Source organism: Psittacula echo (genome assembly GCF_963264785.1).
Source record: "Psittacula echo genome assembly, chromosome: 4".
Taxonomy (NCBI): Eukaryota; Metazoa; Chordata; class Aves; order Psittaciformes; family Psittacidae; genus Psittacula; species Psittacula echo.
In genome coordinates this window covers 33,580,464-33,599,951 of record NC_137738.1, presented here as the reverse complement: position 1 = coordinate 33,599,951, position 19,488 = coordinate 33,580,464, and the positions used below count along the sequence as shown (strand labels likewise).

Below are 19,488 nucleotides of genomic sequence, written 5' to 3'. Positions count from 1 at the left end.
CAGCAATGGAAGCAGAGCAACTGGCAACGCAGAGGTAAACCCATCTGGGCTGCTGCACTGTGGCAAGATATCGCTGCCCGGGTGCAGAACCTGGTGGTGAAGGTACGCCATGTAGACGCCCATGTACCCAAGAGTCGGGCCACTGAGGAACACCAGAACAACCAACAAGTGGATAAAGCTGCTAAGATTGAAGTGGCTCAGATGGACTTAGATTGGCAACATAAAGGTGAATTATTTTTGGCTCGGTGGGCCCATGACACTTCAGGCCATCAGGGCAGAGATGCAACATACAGATGGGCCCGTGATCGAGGGGTGGACTTAACAATGGACACCATTGCCCAGGTTATTCATGAGTGTGAAACATGTGCTGCAATTAAACAAGCCAAACAGGTAAAGCTTCTTTGGTATGGAGGACGATGGCTGAAGTATAAATATGGGGAGGCCTGGCAGATTGATTATATCACACTCCCACCAACCCGCCAAGGCAAGCGCCATGTGCTTACCATAGTGGAAGCAACCACCGGATGGCTGGAAACATACGCTGTGCCCCATGCCACTGCTAGGAACACTATCCTGGGCCTTGAGAACCAGATTTTGTGGCGACATGGCACCCCAGAAAGAATTGAATCAGATAATGGGACTCATTTCCGGAATAACCTTATAGACACTTGGGCCAAAGAGCATGGCATTGAGTGGGTCTATCACATCCCCTACCATGCACCAGCCTCTAGGAAAATCGAATGGTATAATGGGCTGTTAAAAACTACACTGAGAGCAATGGGTGGGGGAACTTTCAAGCATTGGGATACACACTTACCAAAGGCCACCTGGTTGGCCAACACCAGAGGATCTACCAACAGGGCTGGCCCAGCCCAGTCAGAACTTTTACATATTGTAGAGAGGGACAAAGTTCCTGTGGTGCACATGAAGAATTTGCTGGGGAAGACAGTCTGGGTTGTTCCTGCTTCAGGTAAAGGCAAACCCACTCGTGGGATTGCTTTTGCTCAGGGACCTGGATATACTTGGTGGGTAATGCAGGAAGATGGGGAAGTCCGATGCGTACCTCAAGGGGATTTGATTTTAGGGGAAAACAGACAATGAACTCAATTGTACGCTGTTGCCTGCTATAGCCCATCAACTAGAAGTCTGCAGGGCACCAACGACTGGCCCTGACTTCCCTCCGACCATCATCCCAACAGAGAATGAACTTTGATAGAACCGGACGAGTTCTACAGTAAAGGAATGATCAGCATCAGCAGACAACGATCCAACACTGCACACAGCTTCTCCTGCCCTGAAAGACTGTTACAAGAGATGGAGCCCAACATCATGAACCGAATGGACTCAGTAGCTTTATAGGAATTGGTCCGTGCACTAAGATAACAGTGCACTGAAATGAGAGTGAGGGTATATGGAAAATGTGGGATCTGAGCATGACGTGAATGGTATGGAATAAGGGGTGGATACTGTCCTGGGTTCAGCAGTAGCAGTCAGTTTTTCTCCTTCTTAGTAGCTGTTGCAGCACTGTGTTTCTGACTTTTGGCCTAGGAACAGCTGATAACACTGTTTAGACTGGCCAAGGACTTTGTGAGTCTCATGCTCTGCCAGGGAGGAGGAGGGGCCGGGAGGAAGCAGGAACAGGATGCCTGACCCAAACTAGCCAAAGAGGTATTCCATACCACAGCACGTCATGCCCGGGGATGTAACTGGGAGCTACCCAGAAGGGCACGTCCTCTTTTCGGTCGGGCTCTTTTCCGGCGAGCGGTATCATATTTTCTTCCCTTGTTATTTCTCTTATCATTATTATTATTATTGGTGGCAGCAGTAGTGATTTGTGTTATACCTGAGTTACTGGACTGTTTTTATCTCAACCCGTGGGAGTTACATTCTTTCGATTCTCCTCCCCATCCCGCTGGGGAGTGGGGGGGGGGGGAAGTAGACTGCGTGGTTCTGATTTACGGCCTGGGCTTAAACCACGACATCTGGTAATTAGCACGGTCCACACTTTGTCAAGATGATTTGTAAATTCTTTTTTTTTTTTTTTTTCCAAAAGGTGGGTCTCAATTTCCCTAAGCTTGGCACTATATTAGAGGAGCAGTCTGGGAAGTTGATTGCTTAACTTACCTTGTTAATCATTAAGTAAATAGAAGTCAGTACACTATTAAGAATTTTGGTGAAATTATTCTACCTCTGTATCTTTTATGGTAGAAATAGAGACAGTTCTAATTTGTCTAAATGAATATATGGCTCTGCAGCTTTTACTTGTAGGTAGTAGAATTAAAACAAGGGTGGATTTCGAGGATGTGACTTATGTATGCCAGGCATCATTGTGGAACAGCGTAGACCAAAATGCTAACTTGCTCTGGTTTTTAGTTTCTTGCTAGCACAAGGATGATGTTAATTTCTGTTTGTTTTTTTTCTTTTTGACAGAACAAAGCACCTCTGGTAAATGAAAGCTTGAAAACTTTTTTAGGTACAAAAGATGGTAAGTTCTTTATTTAGTATACTTCTCAAAATATTCTAAGTATTAAGCAAAGGATTAAATCTTTGAGTGTTTCATTAACAGTACAGTTTTCATTACATAAAGAATGCTTATGTTCCTGTCAAATGTCATGATTGCTATTCATTCAAAATAGAATTCAATCTATAATTTCTGAAGTTAATATTGCTGAACTTGTATTTTTAACTGAGGTGACTAATGCACTTTAATACTTCATGATGAGTTATGATTATGCTAATTTGGGGCTGTTCTGGACCTATGGAAAGGGTAACCAGTGAAAACCACTACAGAGGTACAGTAGTAAATGCACACATAGCAGAAATGTTAAAATAATGTCTTTAAACCAGATGATTAGTTCAAAAAAATAATCTTACACCTGGCTTTTCTAAGTAGTCATTATTTATGCTCCTGCAGTATTGCTGAAATAAATAACTGATGGCTGAGTTACAGATTATGGAGTTGGTATACAAATTAGCTATGTGGTGGTAGTTTGCTGAGTGTCTAAATGATACTTGTAGGAGTGTTGAATCAGTATACTTCAATACTGAAGCCATGTTAATGTTAAATCTTTGAAGTAAGAATTGTTTCTCTCTGGTGTGTCTTTACTCTTATTTCTTTTTCAGGTCGTTTGGTAGCAGGTCTTGTTGCAGAATTTCTGCATTTCTTCAATCTTGATTTTACATTGGCTGTTTTCCAGCCTGAATCAAGCACAGTAAGATATACTGGTTTTATTTGTATTCTATGCTGATTGTTTGGAGTATGTGGCAATGAATACGGAAGCTAAGTAGATTTGTTAAAGCCACTTGCTTGCATTTATTCTAAATATTTTTTCATATTTAATCTGTAAAAGGTACTTATTGCCAAAGACATGCATTCCAGGAATGTGTGGTAATAGGAAGGAGTATTCCCTTTATCAAAAAAATCAGTGCGTGATATGTTAATTTTGAATTGATAAATTACTGCTATGATTTCACAAAAAGTATTATATACAACAGAATACTTTTGCAATGATTTTTTGCCAATAGTTTTACTCTGTCATGATAATAAGTATTGTTAGATGAAAATTATGTTAGAAATCTATTCTCAGAGAAATTTCAGTGAAACAAAGGGCTTTGTGCAGATATATGTGACAGTAATTGAATAGTACAGTTGGAAGGGATAGTGTAGCCCAATTGATTGCTTTTAGGCTTTTGGTATTGAACTAGAGGTTTTTCATCATATTTGTCCCTCTGTCTCTATTTATAAATGTTTTAATAATAAATTTGGGGTTGAAACATTTCCATTTAACTGCAAAATTTTTCTTTACACCTAGTACTAATTTTTATTCTTAATGTCAGCTTAAATTGATCAAAGGTTAATTTATTAAAAATCCAAATCTTAATTAATTGCCTTCTGTTTCTCAGCAGTTCATGCTTCTTTTTAGGGGCTTAATTAAAGAAAATCCCATGCACCCTTCTTCATTGTCAGACATACTTAACGGCATTTATTGCACAAGGACACATGTCTACAAAGATTCATGTTCATGCTAGCAAACAAAACCAGTCATGCTTTCTGTCGCTCATTCTTAGGAGCAGTGCTCCATGTGCATTGTAAAGGTACCTCATGCTCATTGAAACACCTGCTTCCTTTTTCCAGTAAAAACATCTTTTTCACCTAATGCAGTACATATATGAAACTTAGCCAAAGTTAAGCAAGTTGGCCAAGAATGCTATGCATATTGCTTGCAGTATTGCCATTCTGAGGTCATGCCAACCACCCTGGATTTGCTGCAGCATTCTGTTTCTGCTATAATGTGAATTTCAGATTTAAGAAGGGTTTTTTTTGGTTTTTTTTTCCTGTCTTTTTTTCTTTGGCTGATACTGAATTATTTTCATCCCTGCTTCTGCCCAAACCCATGGGTTTTTTTTTTTAAAGTGAAACAGAGACTGAAAGTAAGTGTTGACCTATGCTGGTGCACTTTTGTATGCACAGGAATGCTCTCCGTCATCTATGAATTTACTGGAACAAGTGGCTACGTGTCCAAAGATCCACTTTAAAATGCAGTAGGCTAAACTTGACCCTATAAATCCTGAAGCATGATAACGATGAGAACTTCCATATTTAAAACAACTATGGATGGTGTCTGATAAGTTCAGGTACAGATCAGAAGTAAATGATGCAATAGGCTATCATTACTTTAATATACATGCAACAGGAAGTCTTATTCACTGTTTAGTCAAAATATTGCTGTGTTAAATAAGATCGAAAAGCTTTAGGAGCTTTATTACAATATACGTGTAGTGTATTCTGACTGTTATTTCAGTGCTGTGATTTTTTTGTTTTCCCCTAGCTAAATGGCCTTGATGATCGTGAAAACTTAGCTCGAGATTTGGGAATTACAGAAGAAGGAGGTACTGTGGGTGGTCCCCTATTATTGGAGGTTGTACGAAAATGTCAGAAGAATATTTCAGGCAATGGAGAAGTAAGTACTGTTAACATACAATTTCTTTCTTCATAATTCTTTATTTTCATTTCAGTGAAGTAAAGTAAAGAATACTTATCTGTTGCTGTAGTATATGTTTCCAGTCTTTATTAAATTATGCCTTCAACATAACTTACAAGAAAAAATGTTGAAAAATATGATTGACTATTCTGTTGTTTTTAATGCTATCCTCACACTCTTGACTAATATTCTGCTACAACATAGTAACACAGAGTGAACCCAGATAAACGATACTAAACACTTGTTTATTTTCATAGTTTTAGTGTGATTTGATAACACTTTAAGCTGTATGTATTTTCTTTGGCATACTTCTAATTTTAATATGACCTGAAAACCCTAGAATTGGTTTTGTTAAAAATCTTTAAAGCTGTTCTGAAAACCTAACTAAATATATGAAACTATTAAACTACCTGAAGGCAATGACAGTAACATTTTAATGGAATATATAATTAAGTTGTAAATTAAATGAAATCCAGCCAGTTGCATTTGATTAGTCTCTGTCATGATTGTGGCTTGAAAGAAAATTCTGTGCACCCAAGATGCATTCAGTACCCCAATGAAAGCTTATATTTAATAGTTGTCATAGACTTCTTAACATGGCATCATGGTGTCACAGTTTGTGTGCTGTGTGAGGATGGTAGCCTTGTTTCTTGTTAGGTAGTATTATGACAAAATTCAATATGTTTTTAAGAAGTGTTTATCTGAAACTTGTTAGGTGGCTCCAGTTCTAAGTGATAGCCTGTGCCCCACATCAAAATCATCTGATGGAAGGTCAAGTACACACCCAGTACCAAGTAAGGTAAGATTGTTAATGTATAATGAAAAAGCTACATAATATACATGAGAAGTAGAAGAGAACTCCAATGAAACTGCAGATACAGTGGCATTTACTTAGATGATCTGCAAAGTCCTGTGACTTTCTTATTGGGTAGGTGACAGTATATACACTTTATATATATATGTACACATATACACAGTATATACACAGAGTCTCTGTGAGACACAGAGAGGTCAGAGATAACTTGTCTGTTTATCAGGCAGCTGGCTGATTGCTGCTTGGGAGTGGTAAGGTATTGAGATACAGCTGTCTTTGCGTTGGGTCATGTGGCTTTGTTTTTTTCTGTTGACTCCTGTTAGCACAAAATCTGTTGTTAACTAACATCTTCCAGGTCTCTAATGCACCATTATGTTTGAGTGGAACTTACCAACAGGTTGAGAATTATGGGAAAGTGTAGGGCACAGAAGAGGGCATGATCACTTAAGCCTCTCTCCCACAGAAACCAGCTACTCACCACACTGAGTTAAAAAACAACAAAACCCCTCCACAAACAACAACCCCCTGAAAAACAACTAAGCACACCAAACCTGATTTAAGTAGTAAATTTTGTTCAAATTAATGATGTGATCTGATCACATGAAAAGTTGTAATAGCTTTTTTACAGAATTACTGGAAAGAACTTGGAAGCTTTCCAAGTCACTACTGAAAACTGAGAAATATAACATTGCGTGGATTTTGTTGTTAGTTTATTAATTTGTAAAAGGGAGCGATAAGGATAAGAGAAAATGAAATTGCAGCTCTACTTGGATCTGCTTCATTTTATTCCAGTTCTTTAATTTTTTGCCATGCAAAACTATGCAGTTTGAAAAGCAAGGTTCATTTCAAGGTAAAGTTCCTTAATTGCTGTGCTTGTTGATAGTACCTTAAAAACTAATAGGTCAGTCTGTGTAACTGACCTTTGAATGGAAATCTTAATAATTTCAGACCTGCTTTAGAAGATACTTCTTGCATGGCACCAGCTTTTAAATCAAATCCACTAAAAAGAGCTGAATGCTGCTAATAGTAATGTTGCTTTATACCTGAGCCCTGCTTTTGTCTTAGGGTGGTTTTGGATTAGCTGAGAACGACTAAAGATGAATTGTAAGTTGTAAATATTCCACTCCCCCTTATATATACCACCTTTCATCTTCATACTTGTTTTGACATAAGTAGGTCAGAACAAGAAGAGCTAAGTGTTTGTTACATGGCTTTTCCTCAGGAAAAGAATATTTATTTAGAGGAGGAAAAAAGTTTTTCGAGTAGCCTGGAAAGCCGAGGCTTTTGTGCCTCACCAGCATCCTTTTATAGGAACCCTTCACCAAACATTCCTTCCGGATCAGAGGGCAATTCAACTGTCTTGTTCAGGGAAACACACCAGCAGCATAAGGGGAACCCCTGAGTGAGTTTCCATACTTTATCCAAGTATGTTATCTGCTGCTGGCGACTGCTAGAGCTCACAAGGATTAACACTAACAGTTTATGGAATAACACTCTTTATTAATATAAAATTGTGGCAAATTAAGGTTCAGACATTGGCAGTGGTAAGGACTGTCTGCAAAAACAAGCTTGAAGCTATATACAACCAGACTATAATCACTAATAATAGCTAGTATGAGTTAGTTACTGAGCATGCATAATGAAGTTCTTACTCAATAAGTGTCCCTAAGGTGGAGAAGAGATTCAGCCCATCAACTGATCCCAGTAGTTAAGGTGGAGTCTTCCCCACTTTCCCTCTCCTAATTTCACATATTTATACAATTTGTTTCAGGTTAATAACTCCCCATAATCTTCCCACCAATGTACAGAGTGGTCAGTTAATGTCCATGCGGTTACATCATTTTCATTGAAAGGACATCCTAGTCATGTTTTACTGACATGTGAAGCTGTAAGTTGATGATGTCCATGTGCTGTACCAGGCTTCAAGGATAGTCTTTCCTGATAAGAGATTTGTTAGCCCTGTTTCTTAATTTGCCTACACAAGGGCAAAGCTTCTTCTCCTGCTATTACTTCTTTGTTTGTCAGTGTTGTTCACGGTGACCTTGTAGGAGGCCCTTGTATCTGTTCAGGTTTCTCCATAGTAACAAAGGTTTCAAGTTTTTAACTTTATGCCTGTGGAGCTTCAGTGTCTCTAGTCATACATACTATGTTACTCATGAATGTAAAATAAATCCTCTCACTTTGCTTTTAGAAATACAAATATAGTTTCCTTGTTTGGCAGCCACTGTGCGGTTTATCAGTATATGGTCCAGCCTAGCCTTGAACACCGCCAGGGATGGAGCATTCACAACTTGCCTGGGCAACCCATTCCAGTGCCTCACCACCCTCTCAGTAAAGAACTTCTTCCTTATATCCAATTTAAACTTCCCCTGTTTAAGTTTGAACCCGTTACCCCTTGTCCTATCACTACAGTCCCTAATGAAGAGCCCATCCCCAGCATCCTTGTAGGCCCCCTTCAGATACTGGAAGGCTGCTATGAGGTCTCCGCGCAGCCTTCCCTTCTCCAGGCTCAACAGCCCCAACTTTCTCAGCCTGTCACCATATGGGAGGTGCTCCAGTCCCCTGATCATCCTCGTGGCCCTCCTCTGGACTTGTTCCAACAGTTCCATGTCCTTTTTATGTTGAGGACACCAGAACTGCACACAATACTCCAAGTGAGGTCTCAGGAGAGCAGAGTAGAGGGGCAGGATCACCTCCTTCGACCTGCTGGTCACACTGCTTTTGATGCAGCCCAGGATACGGTTGGCTTTCTGAGCTGCGAGCGCACACTGAGGCCGGCTCATGTTCATTTTCTCATCGACCAACACCCCCAAGTCCTTCCCTGCAGAAGCTGCTCTGAATCTCTTCTCTGCCCAACCTGTAGCTGTGCCTGGGATTGCTCCAACCCAGGTGTAGGACCTTGCACTTGTCATGGTTAAACTTCATAAGGTTGGCGTCCGCCCACCTCACAAGCATGTCGAGGTCCCTCTGGATGGCATCGCTTCCCTCCAGTGTATCAACCAAGCCACACAGCTTGGTGTCATCGTCAAACTTGTTGAGGGTGCACTCAATCCCACTGTCCATGTCACCGACAAAGATGTTGAAAAAACCGGTCCCAACACTGATCCCTGAGGGACACCACTTGTTACTGGTCTCCAGCTGGACATTGAGCCATTGGCCACAACTCTTTGCGTGCAGCCATCCAGCCAGTTCTTTATCCACTGGGTGGTCCATCTGTCAAATTGATGTCTCTCCAATTTAGAGACGAGGATGTTGTGTGGGACAGTGTCAAATGCTTTGCACAAGTCCAGGTAGATGACGTCAACTGCTCTACCCCTGTCCATCAGTTCCGTAGCCCCATCACAGAAGGCCACCAAATTGATCAGGCAGGATTTCCCCTTAGTGAAGCCATGCTGACTGTCACCAAGCACCTTGTTGTTTTTCATGTGCCTTAGCATGCCTTCCAGGAGAATCTGCTCCAAGATTTTGCCAGGCACAGAGGTGAGACTGACTGGTCTGTAATTCCCTGGGTCATCCATTTTCCCCTTCTTGAAAATGGGGGTTATATTTCCCTTTTTCCAGTTGTCGGGAACTTCACCTGACTGCCATGATTTTTCAAATATGATGGCCAGTGGCTTAGCAACTTCATTCGCCAGCTCCTTCAGGACCCATGGATGGATTTCGTCAGGTCCCATGGACTTGTGCACGTTTATGTTTTTAAGACTGTCTCGAACCAGATCTTCTCCTACACTGGGCCCAGGGTCTTCATTCTCACAGTCCCTGCGTCTGCCTTCCAAGACTTGAGTGGTGCCGTCAGAGCCTTGGCCAGTGAAGACTGAGGCAAAGAAGTCATTAAGAACCTCAGCCTTCTCCAAATCCAGGGTAGCCAGTTGGAATTCCAACAAGTTGGAATTTATGATCAAGCTTTCCATATTCTTTACACACATCCTCTATGACAAACAAATCATAATTCCATTGCAGTGGGATATAGATGAACAGGTTCTGGAAATGCTTTTCATACTATATTGCTGTATCCTTCATGAAAATAGGTTTATCTCAGAAACAGGAGAAAATTGGTTTCTGTATGGTTGTGTCCTCCTAGAAACAGCAACAGCTGTTAGTTGAACTACACCCTCCTCTAGATAGTGGATATCTTAATGGGACTACAGTTCTTGGATACATTTTTTCCCATCTCTCTTTCCTTGGCAAAGGGAGGGTGGGAAAATATTCTGCCTGTGGCACATACTTGGAGTAGAAATAATGCAGAAGGAGGAAACTTTAGCCAGTCTCAGCTGCAGCAAGATGGAAGTTAAGCTGAGCAGTTTAGACTTCCTGATTGAAACAAGGTTTTCTGGTGGTTTTTCAGCAAACCTGAGAGCTGAAATGGCTCTGACTGTGACTTGGCAACGAATATATGTAATGTAGAAGGGAGTGTGCTAGGAGAGACCAAGACCACAGCTCTTGGCAGCAGCAAAGAATTACGTTTAAGTGCAAGTGTGAAACCACATTCTGACTTATCTTATTAACACCAGTAGTCTGAAACCCAAGGTAAGCATGTTGCTCTTTGAATCTTTAGCCATGGTTAACCTATCACTTCAATTTGAAAGCAGTTATTTAATTTCAGCAGAAGTTTACAATATATGAATTCAAAGCAAATGCCAATTGTAGGTAAATTTAAATATTGTTCTTTGGGCCACGAAGATACAACTTGAGCTGTATTACTTATCTTTAAGAGTTAGCATACGGAATAGTTCTCACATGCTTGAATATCTGTAGGATGGAGCCATAAGCATGATACAAAGACTGAATTTTATGTACTTTCAAAGTATCTGGCTTGTGTCATTTTTTGTTTTAGTATTTGGAGGGAGAAAGTGTTATTAACTGCAGTTGTCTTATGCTTGCTGCTTTAAAAGAAATATAATATTGCATTTAATGTGGAAGTTGGAGGAATTACATGGGTTTAAATTGTGGTGGTTTTTTTTTGTTTAAGGCAGTGGCTGTAACTAACAACAGCTGTTTATAGATGAATTTCAAAATAACACTAATAAAGTATCATGTAACTTTCAGGGTGTAAAACAAACTCCTCTATATTCAAATCAGTCTGTAGATTTCTTTATTTGATGACCAACTTTTTTAAAAATTGGCTGCTTTTGTACTAGAGGTGATCTGGGCAGCAAAACAATTTCAGAGGATGGAACAGAAATTTTTAATGGCAGCAACAATAAAGAACACTTCCTTTCTAAAGCAGTAAAACTTTTTTCTCTTGTGTGATTCCTGATGATATTAATAAATTCTTGAGCACTAATAAAATTTGAGCTATGTTTATATTAACACAGTATTATAAGACATAAATATTTCTTTCATTCTTTATCTTTCAAGGCTGCTGAAACCACTCAAAATGATACAAGTGATTCATCAGGGGAAGGAAGCAAAAGAAGCATTCATTTTCTGCCTAATGAAACAAACCTAGATTCTCAACTAGAAAACAAAGACTTGAATACCAAAGAAAAAAGTGATCCAGGTGTGGATGAAGATGATGTAGAGGGAGATTCTTTTTTTGATGATCCTATACCCAAACCAGAAAGAACTTACGGCTGGTAGGTTACATGCAAGTTCTGCTTCATGCAGGCTTATTTTTGTCCTCAGTATTCTTGCAGACTTTTGAGACCTATCTGGTGTTTGATTATTCACACTTGAAAATGCAAGTGTTTAGATCTGTTCTGTAACATTTTGTTTCTGAAATGTGCACTTCTATGATTCTGTTCTTTGAAATGCACAGTGTACTCTCGGATCTCTTGGATGTACGGAAGTAGGAAAAACTCTGTATCGCTTTAAGGTGCATTATGTAAACTGTATGATGTCCCCAGCCTATTTCTTTGGTGCAGTGAACATCTGACACATCAGTGTTTCTTCTTGCAGCAGAGCTGCAGTGGTGGTCATTGCTGAAGGGACAGTGCTTTAGATACCTCTATTGAGAAATGCTGCAAGATCATTTAATGGTCTTCTTTTGCTGTCTGAGTAATTGCTCTAGTTTAGTAGAAGTTACCATAAGAGGTTGCAGAAGCATTTTCAAGTTTGACAGTAGCTCCCCTTGTGTTGGCTTTTTCCCCCAACTGTTGACAGAACACCATAAACTTTTTGTATTATCACTGCAGTAGATGCTTACTCTTGGAATGGCATCATTCTGGTACAGCACAAAGCATTTATGCCAGGTAGACTTGGTCTCTTTCTACTAAACTCTATGAGAGAGATTATTTATGATACAACTTTCATTGGATGTATGTATTTGGAACAGATTTTTTTTTTTTTTCCTCAAAGAGCAGTGTTTTTTTCTCTGGCAAACATTGAGTGTTACAAATAACTCTACTATGGTATTTCTTTTCCCTTTTTCTTATTGGAAGTATCAAGATTAAAACTGCATCTGAGTGCATTTACTCTTCCTTCTCAGGAGCAAATTTAACTAGCCTTTAACCAAAGTCTAACCCTCCTAGCAGGAGGTGGTATTGCCATAAAATAGGTTTAAATTATATGTTGGGAAAACTAGAAAAGGCTGGAGAAAGTTCTGAATAATAATGATTTTTACTAATTTCTTACTGTTTGAGCATTTTCTCATGGGAGAATGGGAAATTCACTTTGAAATTAGGTAAACAGTCTTTCTTTAAAAAGACCATCCAAGAAAAGATTCTTAATTATTCAGTTAAGTAAGCTTTTTTGTTGTGATTGTTTTTTTTTTTTTTTTTTGGGGGGGGGGGTTTGGTTTTTTGGTTGGTGGGGTTTTTTTTTTTTGGTTGGTTTTTTTGGGGGTGGGTGTTTTTTTTTGTTTGTTTGTTTTTTGGTTGGTTGGTTTGGTTTTTTCTGGAACAGAAACTCCTAGAGAAAAACTGGTTTCCAAATTATGCCTGTAGTAAAGTCACAGTCCACCAAGTAGTGACTTGAACCTCATCAAGTTTTTGGAATGTAGTTTTTATAGTAAGGTTTGCTGAATATTTTAATGAGGTAGCAACTAATTGTGACTGAGCTGTCTCTGCTGTGTCTTTTGCTTCTGCCCTCTTGATAGCTCCTCTAGATGAGAAAAAAGAACATACTTTTCAGGTATTATTTTGTAGTATGTTGTGCTGGTGTGCCGAAGTCCCAAGGGATGAGTAAATAGGAGAGGCACAAGCATAGTTTGGTGTGCAAACAGGTAAATTCTTCATGGGATCTTTGCCCATTCCCGTAAGAAAGGTGCATTAGAGAGGAAGGGAGCAAGCAGTTACTAAGGGCAGAATAAGAGATGATCCAAGCTTTCCTTGCCCTTAGGTCTCTGACCCGTTAATCAAAATTTGGAAGTGTTTACATATGTGATGATATACGTGATATTTTGGTGATATATAATGAATGATTCAAATTTTGCCCATTACTAGTAGGAATGGGATCACAGTAACAAACAGTTCTGGTAATAATAAATGTGGAAGTCTTGATCTCTTTTAAATAATGTTTCTTCATCCTTTACTTGCAATTAAAGGATTTGAGTTCAACACTTAAAATATGTGAATGAAATAGGTAGTAGCTGAGTGAACTTTAACATGTGACGATGAGATCTATCTTGCTGCAACTGAGAGATTTTAATTCTGTGAACTGACTGCTCTTAGGGTTAATAGTTTTGTTGGACATAATCTCCTTCAGTTCTAAACCAAACTAATTTAAATATTAATTTCTATCTGAATCTGTCTTCTTTTGACGGCATTTACATGTGGGGATAATGAAAGGCCCTTTGATAAAAGTAGTGATTCTGATAAAGGTGCAGGATCTCTATCTGTGAAAGAAGGCAGGCAGAAGGCTTCGCATAGGTGAGAAAGTTACTTTCATACTGAACATCTTACTTGATACTTGTGCCAGTGAACTGCTTATTGTTTCTAGGTTTGTAGAATAAATAGTTCTTTCCCCTTGCTCTTTTTGCTGTAAATGTTCTTGTCCTAGTTTTATGACAGTTTAGTAAATATAGAAGAGAAAGTAATTTTGCACATTTTATAGCTCTATGGAGTACTTATTTATTTGGTTTGTTCTAGGAAAACTGAAGCTAATAAAGCAGGAGGTCTAGCATCCCTTTCTGATGCACCGCCTTTAAAAAGTGGATTAGGCTCCCTGACTGGTGCACCTTTGCTGAAGGAGTCTGACAGTAAGTTTTCTCTTGTTTTGTGTATTGATGACTGTAGGAGAGATTCTCCATAATGTAGTGAATGCAAATCGGATTACGTATGTGACCCCCTTCTGGTTATAACATGTTTTTTTCCACAGAGTGATCACATAGAAATTTTGATGTGTTATTGGGATGATTATGTTTTGAAGCATGAAATTCTCATCTACATGTGTGTGGTTTTGTGTATAAAAGCAGTTTTCAGGATTATAAAATTCTATTGCTCGTTTTTTTTAACTGAAATTAACTTACTCTTTACTATTGTTATCTTACATTATTTGTATAAGTTCTTTAGCAATATTTGCCTTCATGTTGTAAAACCTGATCCTGAATACTGGGAGATTGTCCCTGTTTAAATGTTAGCAGAGTTCAGACCTGAAAACTGGATATAATGACTATACAATACTATAAAATTGTATAGGATTAGTATAAAAGAATACTACTTATAAATGGCTGATGGGTATGCTTAAGTGGGATCTTATTAGAGTCAAAGTCAAATTTCTGATAGAAATGTTTTTGTTTTGTCACAGATTTGCATAGAAACACTGTTTTGAAAGACCTGCCGTTGGTGAATGCAAAACTGGGATCGTTAGAAATAGGCAAGTAACTGCTTTGAGGAAGCTCTGATGTTTTTAGCTGTAAGCTCTGTCCTGGCTTCTTAGAGGAGTCTGAGAAACTGAAATAAATAGTGAAAGAAGTAAAAGCTTTTAATGAAGATTTTAATTCCAGCATATTTAATACCTCTGTAAAACTTTCTGGAGTTAAGAGCAAGATCTGATCCAAAGGAATACAGGAAAGTGAGAACTGGTGTCTGTATGTGGATTAGTATTTTACACATGCAGCAAAAACTTGGTTCATTCTATGCATGTTTGCTAATATCAAGTGCTAAGTTCTGTTGTCTAGACTTCTAAGAAAAGAGGGGGTTTATATTTGTGGGAAAAAGTAGCCAGATAAGTCTTACTGGTTTTCAGTGGTATATTTGCTTGCCCTTCACACCTTTTGAAAGTTGCCTTGTAAGCTCAGGAGCAATATGAAGACGATGTGATATAAGAACTATCAGCTCTATCGTAAAAGAGAGCTGCCACATATTTAGATTTCGTCTTCAGCAATGTAGACAACATCCTGAAAATCTATGTTCAATTTCAAAGCAGTTTGTGTAAATGAGGTTGAGATTTATTAATTACAAACATAAGGTCATCTTCTCTTCCTAATCTGCACAACTAATTTAACCTACTCGCACTTTTGCTGGCTGTTAAACCATGCATTTTGGTGCAGGAATATATTCTTTTGCATTTTTTAAATGGTTTGATTGATACCTTTTTAAAAATTACTTAGGAAATGGAGATGACGATGAGTATGCTGATGACTTCAACAGGTAAGAGAAGGATGATACTGCAGTACCATAATATTTCATGCATTATAAGAATATCCACTAGCATATTTGAATTATTGCATAATATTTAGCTACTCACTATTACTGGAATCTGTCAGTATCTCTGAACTCCTTTAAACTTGGTTGTTATTTTAATATATGTAGTTACAAATTCAAAAAACTCAAACAATGCCCAAAATCAACAGATCCTTTTTGTGCAGGAGGTAATAAGTTTCTTAAAAACCTGGTGCTAGCTTTAAGACGTTAAGTTGTTCCTTTTTTTGAAGGTGTTTGGGTGGGGTTTTTTTCCTGATCCATGCACTTAATGTTTTAACACTTTAATTAATGCTATTAGATAATGAGTACAGTGTATGCTGGCATATTCAATTAAAAATAAAGCATCATGAGTACTCAGTAATAAATATTTAACAGCTTCATGATGTGAAGGTATTGGTGTTGTAAGCCGTAGGGGTATTTATCAGTATCTATCATGGCTGCAGCTAGGTATAAAGCCTTTAGTTAAGGGTTTTTAAATAACTTCATATTTATCTTGCTAGGAAATGAAATCCCATTCAAATGTGAGGTATAAAGGGAAAGTGAATGTAATACCTGGATGTTTGAAAAGAAAGTCTTATTTCTACATTTATGATTTTCTTTCTCTTTAGTACTAGTCATCGCTCAGAAAAAAGTGATATCAGTATTGGTGAAGAAATAGATGAAATTTCTGTGGGAACAGAAGAGTCAATTGCCAGTGATAAAGTATGATTTTTAAAATTATTCTTCTTGACATTTTTCTTGTCTTGACTTTTTTCTTTTAACCTTCCATGAAGGAATGTGCCATTATCATAGACTCTGTATACATGTTTAGATTGTATTATTTGTTCTGTGTTTTTACACCTAGTATTTCTGCGAAGTTAGATACAATGCAGACTGAAAAAACAAACCAAAGATCTCACAGCCATTGTTCAGTAGCACAATTCACTGTCTGTTTCTAGGCATATGAAATGTGTTTGAGACTGGTTTAATGTCCCACATAGGAATGTCTTACCTATATCTCAAGAACACCTCCTAAAGGAGTATGAAATCTCACTGAAAAGGCTTGAGACCAAAAGGATGGGATGATACATGGGACTACAAGAAGTAATGCTTACTGTTTCCATGATTTCTGATTTTTTTTTTACTTCCGTTTATTTCCTAGCTTGAAGGCATCACGCAAGACCTTACTATTTCTCAGTTAAGTGATGTGGCAGATTATCTAGAAGACGTGGCATAGAATTGGACAGCAAAAATGTTTCATTGTGCTGGACTAGAAGACTGCTGTGGACTGTTAATTTCAGACAATCACTTCTTGCTTGAACGTCCACTCTATTTGTGCCTTGTGTTTCAAAAAGACTGTACATGGAGAAGGCTTTTAGATATTCTTAATACGAACTAAATGAAATATTGTGTTCCAATTTGAGTCTGATACTTTCTTCATTTGGTTCAGCCAGACCTTTTACAGCAGGAGATGGATTTTCCACGGATAATGTCCATTGCTGGCAGTGGGCATAATAAAAAACAACTGATAAGAGAACAGTGACGGAGAAGCATGTGGCTTAATAATAAACTTGCACTGTTATTGTAACAGTCTGAATATTATTTTTTTTTTTTAAAGGTAACCAAAGCAAGAACCTTCAGAGGCAGTGGTTCAACTCGCACTTGTTTTAACACAATTTTCTCGAGTCAGTATGTAATACCTGTTTATGGTAACTAGCCACAATACCCAGTTGCTTGAAACTTGCTTGAAACTGCTGGTTTTCAGACTCTTCTGAAAGATGGACTTTTTTAGGCACATCAAATTGAGGGTATTTAAACTCTCAAGTCCAAATTTAGCTAACTTTAAGAGCTAAGTTTAGCACTAGTCTTAACTGACTATTCTTATTTAAAAATGTTTTTTAGACCATTGGTGTTGAAGACCTAAGCTGTTTTTATACATGATAATTTCATTGATGTTGCCTGTTGTTAAATCACAAGAAGTAATTTTGTAAAGATCCACAAATCATTAACTAAATCTTTGTGGTTTAAGTTTTTAGCAATGTCATAATGGTTTGTGGAGCTTTTATTGCTGAGGGCTCTTCATGTGCTGTAAGCTCACTTTCGTTCTTGAAAATCCTTGTTGTGTAAAAATGAGCGCCAGAAAGTGAAACCACTAACCTTGTTTTTCAGATTGATTGCTGTACAGTATTGCATCCAAATACTGAAAAATACCATGCAGAAGACATTACAGACACCAAGTTCTAGCTAGCAGCAAATTCTTGTACTTTCATTATACTTTTCCAAAACAGGCTCAGTAATGGAAACATTGATAGTTCTTTAACAATACTGTTGTACACGGTGCCGTTATAACATATAGGTCATCGACATTTGTAATACTGAAACAAGACTTCAAAATGTGCACTTTCTGAGCATTGTGAACACACTTGGAAAATATACATGTAAGTGAATAAAAGTAACTTAATTTTGGGGGGTTTTTTAGGCTTTGTAATTTTTTTTTTTTTTTTTTTTTCAGGAACACTGTTGTCTGCTTATCAGTGGTCACCACAGTGGAAGTAGCATGCTAAACTAAAGCCATTGGTTAAGCATATAGAGTTGCTACTAGCATTGGATGCTGACTTAAATCTTTGTTTGCACTGGGCCAGCAGGCATGGAGCAGTGCTGGGAAGTTAGGATTGTACAGTACATAAATGATCTGAGAGGAGAGAGGAAAAGCGTGCCTTTTATTTATGTGCACCCCAAAACAGCCAGCAAAAAGCATCAGAATATTTAGTCATGGTGTTAACTTCTAACTTTGTGCCATATTGTAGCAGCTGAACGCAGATTTTATTTATTTTTTCCACCCCAAAAAATCAAGTGTGCCATAGAATTCAAATAGCAACAACGTTGTAACATATGCATCCTGTGGGGGAAAAAAAAAATCCCTTTAAGTATAGGGGAACCTATGCCTCAAGATACTACATATGAAAAGTTTGTTTGGGGCTGGTTTGGAGTTTTTTTGTGTTTTGGAGAAATGCAACAGCATGAATGAGGGAAATAAAATTCCATTTGAACACCTGGGAACAATTGTTTTCTGATATTCTTTTTTTTTTTTTTTTTTCTTTTTTAAGGTGTATGGAATAAAGTAGAGACAGTGTTGTGTTTTTGTCGTTTTTTTTTAGTATGTCTTGGGAAAACATGATGTTCCGTTGCTTGTTAGCTGTAGCATATGGGGCAGTTTATCATACCAAAAGAAACAAAATCCTTATTAAATGATTTCTAATTGGATTTGAAGATGTGGCCTTTTAAATAACTAATTAGGTATTTTAAGTGTGAACATGACTCTTGTTAATGGCAAGGTGGTGTTGTCTTATCTTGGGGGTCAGTTGGAGACCTTGCATTTTGTCTGTAATTTAAGGAAATGCCAAACCGTATGAAGTGTCCATGCTGTTCTTCCTGTGGGCTTTTACGGAATTGTGTAATAACTCAAATTGCAAAATAAAGCTGTTATGCTGGCTAAATTGTATTTTTGAGTCTTCTTGAACCAAAGATCTTAAACTTGGGGAATTGAGGAAGCCCTGTGTGTTTTGGGGGGTTTTCTTGAAATACGGGTTTTTTTCAGGGTTAGTCTGGTCTGCAGTTGAGAATGTGTGCGTGCTCAGGTTTCTTCTAAGTCTAAAGCATCTTGCAATTCCTGATGGTGGGTCCTGAAGTCTGATAAAGACCAGACTGAATAGGATTACTGTGTGTCAGTCTGAGTTATCAAATGGTTTATGAGTCAATAGACAAAGGGAAGAAATAATCCAATCTTGATTTGCAGAATTTTTTGTTGTTTACAATTGTTAGTCTGAGTTACTTAAACGCGTCTGCAAAGTTAAACTCTCTGGCTTGCTTGTGTTGCTCTACATTTCAAACCACATTGTTTGGTATTTTACATTACGCTTCTCCATGAAGGACCTAATGCAGTTAAATACCTGACATCATCTGTATGAGCCTCATCATAAAAAATGGGAATGTTCCTGTCTAGCTGTTCTTCTGTACTACTTCTGCCTTTTTGCAGACGTCTCTGAACAAGAGAAGGAAGTGTCTGAGAGGGCCACTTAGGACTGGTTTGTGCAGTTCTCTGCTGGCTAGGGCTGGTTAGAAGCATGCT

The 19,488-nt window shown here is 38.2% G+C and overlaps 1 protein-coding gene across 4 annotated transcripts in view; it reads left to right on the top strand.

The window, feature by feature from the left end:
• Positions 1-19,050, top strand: part of CEP43 (centrosomal protein 43) — a 32,286-nt gene extending 13,236 nt beyond the window's left edge. Inside the window, exons 1-11 of one of the 4 annotated variants that reach the window (XM_080615438.1) lie at positions 1,324-1,407; positions 2,431-2,485; positions 3,124-3,212; positions 4,830-4,961; positions 5,698-5,781; positions 11,155-11,372; positions 13,824-13,933; positions 14,482-14,550; positions 15,287-15,326; positions 15,989-16,082; positions 16,978-19,050. In XM_080615438.1, the coding sequence (XP_080471564.1) occupies positions 1,396-1,407; positions 2,431-2,485; positions 3,124-3,212; positions 4,830-4,961; positions 5,698-5,781; positions 11,155-11,372; positions 13,824-13,933; positions 14,482-14,550; positions 15,287-15,326; positions 15,989-16,082; positions 16,978-17,076 (1,002 nt within the window). In that variant the 5' untranslated portion in view covers positions 1,324-1,395 and the 3' untranslated portion in view covers positions 17,077-19,050. Of the gene's footprint in view, positions 1-1,323; positions 1,408-2,430; positions 2,486-3,123; positions 3,213-4,829; positions 4,962-5,697; positions 5,782-11,154; positions 11,373-13,823; positions 13,934-14,481; positions 14,551-15,286; positions 15,327-15,988; positions 16,083-16,521 lie in introns of those variants that run through there. The other 3 variants (XM_080615435.1, XM_080615436.1, XM_080615437.1) reach the window with 3 other exon arrangements.
• Positions 19,051-19,488: the final 438 nt, after the last annotated feature.